Source organism: Sodiomyces alkalinus (genome assembly GCF_003711515.1).
Source record: "Sodiomyces alkalinus F11 unplaced genomic scaffold SODALscaffold_8, whole genome shotgun sequence".
Classification (NCBI taxonomy): Eukaryota; Fungi; Ascomycota; class Sordariomycetes; order Glomerellales; family Plectosphaerellaceae; genus Sodiomyces; species Sodiomyces alkalinus.
The window spans coordinates 568,177-579,071 of NW_021167086.1; the positions used below are offsets into that span (position 1 = coordinate 568,177).

Below are 10,895 nucleotides of genomic sequence, written 5' to 3' on the forward strand. Positions count from 1 at the left end.
AGTGGAAAGGCAGACAGTAGTTCTACTCCGTGGTCACATGTGGGTGTCTGGCTGGCAAGATACGGTAATAACATGAACTAAAACAGAGGCAGAAGGAAATGGTATTGAGCGAAGTGCTCGGGTCTATGGTGTCTATTACGTAGAAAGACAAATAAAAGCCCCCTCGCCACAAGTATTTCAGCGTTAGGGGTGCAAAATGGTAGTACTTAAACAAAAGAAGAAGACTGAAGTAAAAGGAAAGAAAGAAAGAAAGATGTCTATAGCACAGAAACAGGCGGCGGTAGATCAGGACCCTTGACCCTCGACAGCCAACCTCCTTACCGAGACCCTAGTCACGCCTGCGCAGACGCCTCAAAACTTATCGCCGAGCTTCTTCTTCAGCTCTTCGACAGTCTTCTTGTACACGACGTCCGGGGCAGCGGTGGCATCGACCTTGACGACGCGGCCCTGGCTATCGTAGTGGTCGACGACCGGCATGCTCGTGTCGACGAAAGTGCGGAACCGCTTCCGGATGCTCTCGGCATTGTCGTCGGAGCGGCCGCTCGTCTTGCCGCGCTCGAGGAGGCGCGCCTCCATGACGGCCTCGGGGCAGTCGTAGAAGAGGACGAGGCGGGCGGGGCAGACGGCCTCCTCGAACTTGAAGGCCTGGTCCATCTTGCGCGGGAAGCCGTCGATGAGGAAGCGGTGTTCTTTCTTCGGGGACGGGCCGGCGGCGGCGCGGATGGTGTCGGCCATGGCGTTCTCGAGGAGCTGCACCGTCACCTCCATGGGCACGATCAGGCCGTCTTTGATGTAGTCGCGGATCAGCTGGCCGAATTGCGAGCCCGGGCGGTCCTGCTCGGCGCGCAGGAGGTCGCCGGCGCTGAGGTGGGTGAAGCCGTGGTTCTGGACGAGGTTGGCGCATTGGGTGCCCTTGCCTGCGCCGGGGCCGCCGAGGACGAAGATGACGGTGGTGGTGTCGGGGGAGAAGGTCGGGGCGGGTTTGGACGGGGCGGGGAGCTGGCCGGACGATTTGGGGGGTTCGACGGCGGGCATCTTGGAGGCGGATGCGGCTGGGATGAGGTTATGGCATGTTAGCTGTTGTTATCGACTGGGTTTTTTGGACTTCTTAGGAAGAGAGGAAGGGGGCAGTTGGGGAGGGGGGGTGTTACCCTCAGTAGCTCTTTGTTTTACGAGCAGGGTATAGGCTCCGCTGCAGAGACCGAGGATGACGAGAAAGGGCCAGAACTTGATGCCGCCCTTGGGAGGGATGCCGGACGAGGAGTAGGCACGTTGTGATTGCTGCTGGAGCTGGAAGGCGCGGCGCGAGGAACGGAGGAGATGAGAGGATAATGGTGTTGCAGATTTTGTGGCGTAGGTCGAGAAGCAGGAGGCAGAGGCAGGAGCAGAGGCAGGAGCAGGAGCAGGAGCAGAGGACGTGCAACGGGATGCAGCACGAGGCAGGTTCCTCCAGAGGAGGCGGGCCGAGATGGAGGGCTGCATGGTATTAGGGAGCGAGTGGTGTGGAAAAGAGCGGCAACGCAGTTAAGACCACGTTCGTGTGATGATGCGCGGTGGCTGCAATGGTTCGGTGCAGGTTTTCTGCAAGATGACGACGAGTTGTCGGTCTGGATTGAGTCGAGTCACGTCACGTCAGGTGATGAAATGGTCTCGTCTGCTGGGTGCGACTTGTCCTGCTGATCTCTTTTTTGTCCTCTTTCTTCTTCTTCCTGTCGTGCTGCTTTTTGTCTCGCTGCTGCTGCTCCCGCCGCCGCTTGTGTCTTGTGGAAGTTACGGGATAGCTTCGTTGTCGGAATTGCCAGACGTACGTTGCATGTTTTGCCGTTTTAATTTCCTGGTGCGCGTTCCAGTCCTGAAAATAATTTTAGCTCCCAGAGCGCGATAGGGGTGCATGGGGGGTTCAGTTGCAGGGGTACCTTACGTACTTGTCTGTACTTCGTACTGGAGATACTTCATCCGTATCACGGTAACGATACGTAGGACGTACGGTAGTAACACGCTACTAAACCTGGTTCCCTTCTTAAACTGAACAACCTCCTTATATGTGTGAAATTCATGTGCCACCTTTACCGAGTATCTATGCCTGCTGTTGAGGTCATGTCATGACATGTGAAGGATGCAGTGGGCTGCGCTACTCTGTGATGCTGTCTAACTTTCCATCTTGGTCTTCAATCAAAGTGCTCCCTGGTGGTCTTTCGAACGACAAAGACAACTACAAACCAAGGCCCCGGCACGTCGCATGCCCCCCGAAGATACCTCCCCTACTGGACCTTCTTCAGCGGCTTATGGGCCTCTTTCTCCATCTTCCCGTACCCGTTGATGCGACCATACAGCCATTTCAGCAGTACGGTGCTACCAGTCATGAGAGACGCCGAAAAGGTAAACAGGACCACTCGCTGGGCCGTGTCGAGGACGGCGAAGATGGGATACGGATACCTGCGGGTCGAGTTAAAGGAGAACAGGGCGCGGGGGAGGAAGGATTTCAATGGCAAAGAAAATGAAAAAGGAAGAAAGAAAAAAAGAAGAAGACGAAAAAAAGAAAAAAGAAAAAAAAAACGAACCATCCGTTATAACTAAAGCAAAACTCCACCCACCCCCAGTACAGGAACGCAATGGTCATACTGATAGCCATGGCGCCATACGCAGGGACGGTATACGGCGGGCTCAGCAGCAGCAAGTCCAGCGTCAGCGCCACCGCGGGGGCAAGATGAAAGCTGAGATCCGGCACCAGCGCGAGCTCAAAGTCGGGCGGGAAGAGCAGCTTCTTGTCGACGGCGCGGATGCCCCAGTACAGCAGCGTGATGAGCACCTCGAGCGGGGCCGACGTGACGGAGAGGACGTTCTTCAGCCGGAAGAGCGCCGGGCTGAGGGTGAGGTCGGCCAGCACGGCGGCCACGAAGGTGGCGAAGGACAGGGCCAGCCCGATGTTGGTCAGGTGCTGGTAGTTGCCGCCGAAGCCGTGGGCGATGGGGTGCAGGAGCTCGTTGAGGAAGCGGAACGACATGAGGAACGACGCGAGGCCCGCCGTGTGTAGGGCCAGGGAGAAGGTCCGCGAGGGGGCCGCGAGGCGTTGAAGCGGATGGCGGGTCATTGTGTCTCTTGTCCCTTTTTTTGTTCTTTTTTTCTTTTTTTCTTTTTTTTCTTTTCAACACCCCTTTGGTTCGCCAATTTGTTGTTGATTCGAGCAAAGGTGGCGGTCCGGGGAGATTTATACGAATATCAAGCCACGGATATTCGGGGTTTCTCGGTCACCCGTGTACGAACGAAATCGGGGAATCCTGACTAAGATACCTAGGGAACGTCAGAGTGGTACTATAGGGTGGGGCCCCCCTTGAAACCCAGCTTACCACCCCCCTCACGGCTTTTTCCGGCAGATCTTGAACTCGACGTATAAGGTACGGAAACGTCGTTCTGCTTCTGACAATGATGCTAGTTCCTCGGTACTGTCCAGAAGCCAAGAAGGATAACTACATTACAGCCTCTAATTCGGGGTGATTCGATCAATCTACATCCAGGTTGTGTCACAGGGATGGGATTAGTTTGGCAATCCTCCTTCGTCCTTTCGATGTCCTGGGAATGCACCCCTATGAAAGGCCATGCGTCATGCTACTACGACGTGACAAACGCCTCAGGATACAGGTGAATCATCTTCTCGTGGGCAGCAGCAGCCGCCTCTCTCAATCCCCATTCATCCGACGCCGAAGTTGCCAACTCTTTAAGCTTGGCCGCCCACCTCTTCCACTTGTCGGCATCCAACGAATAACCACCCATCTTCGTCGAGGACCTTGCCAAGGAGGCAAGGAAATGACCGGCAATGAGGATATACTGCGTAGCAACAACCTGCTTGCACGCTCTGATAAGACCGTCCCACGTGCGTTCGCCATTCGTTTCGAGCCCTTCTGCAATGTCGAGAATCATCCAATTCATCTCCTGCTTCCCTAGAATACCCGCGTCGAATAGCCGGGCCATAAACACGGACACGCTGATCCATTCGTCGTATTCCTTGCGCGGCCTCGGATCGCTGACTGGAGCGCAGGGAAGTTGTTAGTCGTCAGGTTTTCAACTCACTTGGGCCCGGGGGGGGTGGGGGACTGGTGGCGATGCTTACGGTAGTTCCTCTTCCAAAACGGGTAGACGACGTCCCCGACTGCCGTGGCATTGAACAGAAGCTGAGGGTCCTAGGGGTAGCCACGAAAAAAACTTTTGTCAGCGGAGAAGATAAGGTACATAAACGTACATCTGCGAGGACGGATCTCTACCACCCTTACCTTGGGGTCAAACTCTTGCGGAGCTAAGGTTTTCAAATCAATGACGAACATGGATAGCCGACGGTGCTTGTAGTCTGCGAAGGGGATGATGGGAACCAGCGACAATGCTAAGTGGGTAAGGTCGTTAGTCAGGCCATAAACTTCATTGTCCGGCGCCCGATGATAGCCACGGTCTTCGTCGTGGTAGTATTGCGTGTAGAAGGCGCGAAACTGCTCCGCGGCTCTTTTCGCGACGAGGGCGTCGTCTTCATCTTCAGGGGCCCGCAACAATGACCCGACTGCTGCGTGCTTAGCCACTGCAGATACGTAGTCATCTCCGGGATCGGAGCCAGGTCCCAACTCTGTGTCGAAATAGACTTCCCACTCTGGTTTGTCGGTCATATTGATGGATTTTGCATCTACCGATTGGGAAGCATGCATGAAGTGAATGTCGAAATGAGGGAAGGAATTATGTTAGTTACTTATATCAAGATGAGGAAGGCGTCTATTGAGCATGACACGAGAAGGCAAATTCAATACCTGGTGGCGGCGCCACTTCCACCCTACTACTTGTTCAAGTACGAGCTTGGTCCGTCCCTCCGTCCCTCCGTCCCTCTGTTACTCTGTTGCCCTTTCCCATTTCTTGGGTGAGCGGCTAAGCGTTAGTAAATGCATATAATGTATAACATCGCCCTCCGATCCCAGTTCTAACTTCTCCCCTATGGAGGAATACCCATCCGCAATCACGGAACAACCACAGTCAAAGATCACCGATGATTATCCTCTTATAATAATCTCTTGATCCCTTACGTGCTTCATTCGTCTGGTCGGCTTGATCACGAAGGTAACATCCTCCATCGTGTACGTCGAGATTCCCTCGTAAACGACGCGCTAATAACGATGGCAGTGCATCGACTTCCCGAACGAAGAGATTCCTCTGTCCAATACTTAATACATGACACACATGGCATACCGAGTCGACAGCATCCATATTCCAAACACCATTCCCTTTACCGAGCATCAAGTTAGCGCATATATCTACTCTGTAGGTGACACCCAAACAAGTGTCAGAGTTCAATGCTAACTTCGCTTGAAAGTCCTCCAACATAATTATTTTACATTCATCTACATCAACGACTCGAAATCGACTTCGAAGAGCGGCACAGGAGTATACGCTACTCTCGGAAATCAGTCAGATCAACCCAGGAAGCTCTACACCTGCCCATGCAAGCGCAAGCAGCACTATCACAGACCGAAGGATTGCCGTTTACTCGAATTCTCCCTCACAGGCAAAGCGTCGGGAAAGCTTTCCGAGCCCACCAAAGAGCAGTGCGACGAGATGATCAAAGGGAGGGGGGATATGGTAAGCAACATAACCATTCACATTGCACCACGACGTGGAGAGCGGGGAACGCGGAGAATTAACCAGAATCTCAAAACTCCAGCAATACTAAACCCCCCGCGGTGTCATTCCTTTAAGGCTAGCGGCCGACCAAGTCCACGCCGTATCAGGCGTCCTGGACACGCGGCCAAGCGGTTATCCAGATATATACCGCAACCGCGACCAGGTCGACCAGCCCGTATACCACCCATAGGAGACCTAGGCGGTCCGCGACATCAATACCAGGCTCTACGAATCGCCCGTCGCCACGAGGCATCAAATTCATCACACCAGTGCGAGATTCAGACAAATCACTCGGGACGTGCACCCAAATGACCGGGGCCTCGTTCGTACTCCCCGTGAGCCCATGGACCGGCAAGGCCAGCAGCAGTCCGACCGTCACCAAGATAGGACTGCTCGCGCCCGCAGCGAGACGTGGCCTACGAGGGGCCAGGATGGGGACGATTTGGCGATGCGTGAGGATGGGCACGTCGCTGTCGTTGTCGCTGTCGTCGTTGCTGTCGTTGTTATGGTCGTTGTTATGTAGATATATATTAGTAATCGATCCAGTCTTGGCGGTGGTTATCCCATACTTACCTAATAAACAATCTGAACCCTGTCCCCCCTCTTCTAGTCGCCTGCTAGTCTCCTGTACCTGTATAAGTTGGGTATCTCGGAGAGGTTCTACTGCTCTTGTCACTCCTTATAACAACAAACACAATAAACATATGACAGTTTGAATGAGTAAAAATGCCATAGGTTCGTTGTGAAGAATGGCAAGAGCAGAAGGACCTTTATAAGATACGTGCAAAAGTGAAGGAGATCAGTAGGCGACTAGAAGAGGGGAGACAGGGTTGAGTCTCCAGGATCAAAACTGAGACTCCATGCCTGACAGAGCCTCTTATTTACATTGGTCTTGGACTCCATTCCAAAGGACAGCTAAGAGGCTCGGAATAAGCTAAAGCCTTAAGATACTATACGACCTGGGGCCTCTAAAATAAATTTGTATCCTGTTCCCGTATCTAAATATCTAAATATACCTTGCACAAGACAATTCTAAACTGAGATGTCAGTGCCTTATAGGGAACCGTCGGAATATCCTCACAGGTGTATTAGTTAAAGCGCCGGGGGTCTAGTCGCCGGCTGAGATTCCATGAACCCCCGTCCCACGAACGACTATTGATTGGTCCGTGCCTGAGATGGATACAGGGTACAAAGTGATAACTGGTCCGTAAGGTAAGGTAGGTACCTTAGGTACCTAAGGTAAGGTACTTCGTACTTTGAGCTCCTGAACTGTGAAGAGCGCAAAGCTTCACAACCAACTTCTACCTCCAGCATCCCACGACACTAATTCCCTGTTACGACAATCCCATCCCCCAAAATGGCCGACGAAGATCCCAAGTCTTACAAGAGGAGTCACTCTGACTTTGCGGACCAAGATGCCTCAGGTACGCATTGAACATTCCCCCCTCCACCTATGACAAAAGCTACAAAAGCTCATCCTCCCGTTCTTCCACAGACAGCTCCTCGGACGACGATATGGGCCCTCAGCTGCCCTCGCAAGCTCCCAAGAAGAAGCGCAAAGTCCTACCCTACGAGAAACTCTACGTCGCCGCCCTCCCCAAATCCCCCCGCTACTCCAAGTCCCTCATGCACAAGGAACAACTCGCATTCGTCAACGTCACACCACTTACCGACTTCCTCATCACCTCGTCCGTCGACGGCGTGGTGAAGTTCTGGAAGAAGATGGCCCAAGGGATCGAGTTCGTCAAGGAGTTCAAGGCGCACCAGGGGGAGATCAGGTCCGTCTCCGTCAGCGCGGACGGGCGGAGTTTCGCGACGGCCGGCGCCGACGAGACCCTCAAGATCTTCGACGTCATCACCTTCGACCTGCTCGCCATGGTCAACCTCTCCTTCGCCCCCCGGTGTCTGTGCTGGGTGCACAAGAGGGGCGCCTCCCTTCCGCTCCTTGCCGTGTCGGAGTCCGACAAGCCGCTCGTGCACATCTTCGACGGGCGTGGCGAGAAGCAGGAGCCCGTCCACACCATCAAGTCGCTGCACAGGAGCCCCGTCACCATCATGGCCTTCAACCACCGCTTCGACTGCGTCGTCTCCGTCGACGAGAAGGGCCTCGTGGAGTACTGGAGGCCCGGCGGGGACTACGAGAAGCCCGACAACGTGTTCGAGTTCAAAGCCGCGACGAATCTCTTCGACTTCAAAAAGGCCAAGGCCGTGCCCACCTCCCTTACCATCTCCCCGGACGGCAAGCAGTTCGTGGCCTTTTCGCAGCCCGACCGCAAGATCCGCGTGTTCGATTTCGCGTCGGGCAAACTGCACCGCACCTACGACGAGTCGCTGCAGGTGATGGAGGAGATGCAGCAGGCCGGCACCGCCATCCGAAAGTTGGAACCCGTGGAGTTCGGGCGGAGGGTAGCGCTGGAGAAGGAGATCGGGTCGCCGCCGTACCGGGACAAGGCCAACGTCATCTTCGACGAGTCGGGGCATTTTATTATCTACGGGTCCATGCTGGGCATCAAGGTGCTCAACACGTACACCAACCAGGTCGTCAAGGTGTACGGCCGGGACGAGCACCTGCGGGCCGTGCACCTGGCGATCTACCAGGGCCAGCCGCAGAAGAAGGGCATCACGACGGTGGAGATGGGCGCGTCCAACAACCCGCTGCTGCAGGAGTCGGAGACGCGGGACCCGATCCTGGTGGCGACGGCGGTGAACAAGGGGCGGTTCTACCTGTTCACCAACGAGGCGGAGGTCTCCCGGGCGACGCGGGACGTGCAGAACGAGAAGCCGACGGTGCTGCTGGGGCAGCGGAAGGCGTCGGAGACGGCGAAGCGGGCCGAGACGACGGGCACGGCGGCGGTCCTGCATACCAACTTTGGCGACATCCACGTCCGGCTCTTCCCCGACGCGGCGCACAAGGCGGTGGAGAACTTTGTGACGCACAGCAGGCGGGGTTACTACAACAACACCATCTTCCACCGCGTCATCCGCAAGTTCATGATCCAGGGCGGCGACCCGCTGGGCGACGGCACGGGCGGCGAGAGCATCTGGGGCAAGGAGTTTGCGGACGAGTTTAGCACCTTGAGGCACGACAAGCCTTATACGGTGAGCATGGCCAACGCGGGGCCCAATACCAATGGGAGCCAGTTTTTCATTACCACGGAGAAGACGGTGAGTTTCGACGTCCTGCACTGCCCAATTTTTTTTACTTTTTTAAAAAAGAACCCCCTAAGAGAGTCCCGACAACCTGGTTCAAGAGACTAACTCGATGCAGCCCTGGCTTGATGGCAAGCATACCATCTTCGGACGTGCGACGCAAGGCCTGGACGTCATCCACAAGATTGAGAACGTCCGGACATACAAGGAAAAGCCGGAGGAGGATGTGAAGATATTAAACATCGACATTGTGTAGTTCTGAACGGGGAGCCTTGTATTCTCTGCCTCGGTCTGTCGGCACCAAGACGATGATGGATGAAGCTTTACATATGAAAGCGATCCACCTCTCCGTACTTTCATACTCTCGCACGCATCTCCTTGTCCAGAATCGAGTCTAGCCCCTGTAATAATGATCGTCGTCGGCCACTCAAAGAGTCTTACATACAAACGCACAGCGACCCTCACACGGACTTGGTGAAAGGCGAGGGGCCTCGACCCCTACGCTGTCGAAGAAAGGAAGCAAAAAAGAAGAAGAGAAAAGAACACGGGCAAGAGCACTAACAATACCCAAAAGCGAGCAAGCCTACAGCGGCTGATGTAGGAACTTGTCAATGGTCAATTCTCATCTCACACTGCCTAGAATGGATAGATGCACTCCATCTACATCCATCCACTGCACAGCCATCAGACAAATAACACCCCCAAAAAATGCATGACCGAAGCTCCAAGTCTTGAATGGGGAAAGGTTCAAACCCTTCAAGAAAAAACACAAAATAGCAAAAAGACCACATTAATCCCGCCGTATTAACGACCGTACTCCAAATGCGGGACGATGACAGGTCCGTACTTGGTCGGCGCCGTAAAGGCTCCATCACCCTGCACGACAAAATCGATAGCCAAGCTTAGCTTCGTCAAGCCCTGCTGCCCGCCATTGATGACCGACCCGTTGGACGAGTACGTAGCAGAAGCGGCCTGCTGGACGGCTTCCGGATCGTACATGACGCCGGCGATATAGTTGCGGCGCGCCATGAGCTTCTTCAGCTCGCGCGCCGCCCCCGACGCGTCGGTGTGGAAGATCTCCATCATGTCTTCCTTCGTGTCAGACGCCTCGTGTGTGGACTTTTGGCCGTTTTGCGGCACGTATAGGAGCTTGTTGTTGTGGAGGAGCTTGAGCATGTAGCTGTTCGCCGGCTGGGCTACGATGGGCGACGTGATGATCTGGTACATCGTCTTGTGGTCGCTGGGGTGCGAAGGGTCGTGGACGAGACCGGCGCCGGCCGTGTTGACGTCTGTATTTGGTTTGATGTTAGCTTCTTGTAGTTTGGTACACGGAGGATGGAAGGGATATGCAGATTTTTTTTTTTTTTGGCTCACCTCCTGACAAGAATGTCATACGCACGCCCTTCTGCTGGGCAATGCCTTGCAATGTCCGGATGAAATAGGTCCTCTCAAGGTCTTTCGAGTCGTGCGTCCACATGTCCTTGAAGACCTCGGCCAAATCAATGTCGCCAAACTGGTTCAGCACGTTGCCCATGAGGCCACCTTTGCCGACCGCCTTCTTGACCTGGCTGAAACCCTGCGCGACCACCTCCTTGCCACCGACGATCCCAGCGACCGAGCTCGTCACCTTGCCGAGTACGTTGTAGCCCGTGTTGACCACCTTCTTACCCGTCGTGACCGCCGTCGCCAGGCTCTCCATGGCCTCAAGGCGCGGGTAGACGACAGGGACCGAGACCATCCAGATGCAGTGCTGCACGCTCGGCGGCAGCGTGGCCACTTTGGGGAAGATGCCCTGGTACGTCGGGCCGGCCATGACACGACCTTGGTTCCGCTCGGAGCGGCAGTCGGGTCCGACGACGACGACGGCAGGACCGAGGTACTTGACAAAGTGCCACCCTTGGCCCGTGATGGTGAAGAGGTCGAGGTCGTTGCTGACGTTGCGGAGAATATCGATGGTGGTGTGGTGCTGGAATAACAGGTACATCTGGATGGCGATGCGACCGACGTTCTTGAACACCTGAGACTCCTGCATGTAGTCTGGGTAGGAGCCAAACCCGTCAAATCTGGCTTACAGTTAGCAGGTTCAAAGGGAG

The 10,895-nt window shown here is 54.9% G+C and overlaps 6 protein-coding genes across 6 annotated transcripts in view; 2 read left to right on the forward strand and 4 right to left on the reverse strand.

Annotated features, from left to right (window-relative positions):
- Nucleotides 1-79: 79 nt before the first annotated feature.
- On the reverse strand, nucleotides 80-1,836 carry SODALDRAFT_298478 (UMP-CMP kinase). The gene is made up of 2 exons (XM_028608842.1): nucleotides 1,152-1,836; nucleotides 80-1,052 (listed from the first exon to the last, which is right to left on the reverse strand). The coding sequence occupies exons 1-2, from the start codon at nucleotides 1,480-1,482 to the stop codon at nucleotides 352-354; spliced, it is 1,032 nt and encodes a 343-aa protein (XP_028464650.1). The 5' UTR covers nucleotides 1,483-1,836; the 3' UTR covers nucleotides 80-351.
- Nucleotides 1,837-1,881: 45 nt separating this feature from the next.
- SODALDRAFT_298481 (hypothetical protein) lies at nucleotides 1,882-3,091 on the reverse strand (the record flags this gene model as incomplete). Its single annotated transcript, XM_028608843.1, has 2 exons — nucleotides 1,882-2,436; nucleotides 2,562-3,091. The coding sequence occupies 2 exons, from the start codon at nucleotides 3,089-3,091 to the stop codon at nucleotides 2,262-2,264; spliced, it is 705 nt and encodes a 234-aa protein (XP_028464651.1). The 3' UTR covers nucleotides 1,882-2,261.
- Nucleotides 3,092-3,459: 368 nt separating this feature from the next.
- SODALDRAFT_352083 (hypothetical protein) lies at nucleotides 3,460-4,649 on the reverse strand (the record flags this gene model as incomplete). The annotated part of the gene is made up of 3 exons (XM_028613573.1): nucleotides 3,460-4,025; nucleotides 4,109-4,178; nucleotides 4,269-4,649. The coding sequence occupies 3 exons, from the start codon at nucleotides 4,647-4,649 to the stop codon at nucleotides 3,610-3,612; spliced, it is 867 nt and encodes a 288-aa protein (XP_028464652.1). The 3' UTR covers nucleotides 3,460-3,609.
- A 2-nt stretch (nucleotides 4,650-4,651) lies between these two features.
- Nucleotides 4,652-6,175, forward strand: SODALDRAFT_380331 (hypothetical protein; the record flags this gene model as incomplete). Its single annotated transcript, XM_028615103.1, has 4 exons — nucleotides 4,652-4,836; nucleotides 5,225-5,296; nucleotides 5,345-5,610; nucleotides 5,852-6,175. The coding sequence occupies exons 1-4, from the start codon at nucleotides 4,683-4,685 to the stop codon at nucleotides 6,173-6,175; spliced, it is 816 nt and encodes a 271-aa protein (XP_028464653.1). The 5' UTR covers nucleotides 4,652-4,682.
- Nucleotides 6,176-7,009: 834 nt separating this feature from the next.
- SODALDRAFT_325427 (peptidyl-prolyl cis-trans isomerase cyp15) lies at nucleotides 7,010-9,058 on the forward strand (the record flags this gene model as incomplete). Its single annotated transcript, XM_028609980.1, has 3 exons — nucleotides 7,010-7,076; nucleotides 7,148-8,817; nucleotides 8,921-9,058. The coding sequence occupies 3 exons, from the start codon at nucleotides 7,010-7,012 to the stop codon at nucleotides 9,056-9,058; spliced, it is 1,875 nt and encodes a 624-aa protein (XP_028464654.1).
- Nucleotides 9,059-9,606: 548 nt separating this feature from the next.
- Nucleotides 9,607-10,895, reverse strand: part of SODALDRAFT_325428 (hypothetical protein) — a gene marked incomplete at both ends in the record, with an annotated part of 3,946 nt that continues 2,657 nt past the window's right edge. The window contains 2 exons of the mRNA XM_028609981.1: nucleotides 9,607-10,091; nucleotides 10,177-10,865. Of these exons, the coding sequence (XP_028464655.1) occupies nucleotides 9,607-10,091; nucleotides 10,177-10,865 (1,174 nt within the window). The remainder of the gene's footprint in view (nucleotides 10,092-10,176; nucleotides 10,866-10,895) is intronic.

Bases quoted from the DNA above. Each gene is read 5' to 3' on its own strand.
- SODALDRAFT_298478 (XM_028608842.1), bottom strand. From the start codon at position 1,482: ATGCAGCCCTCCATCTCGGCCCGCCTCCTCTGGAGGAACCTGCCTCGT. The intron at 1,053-1,151 runs GTAACACCCCCC...ACCTCATCCCAG, and splicing joins AAAACAAAGAGCTACTGAGG to CCGCATCCGCCTCCAAGATG.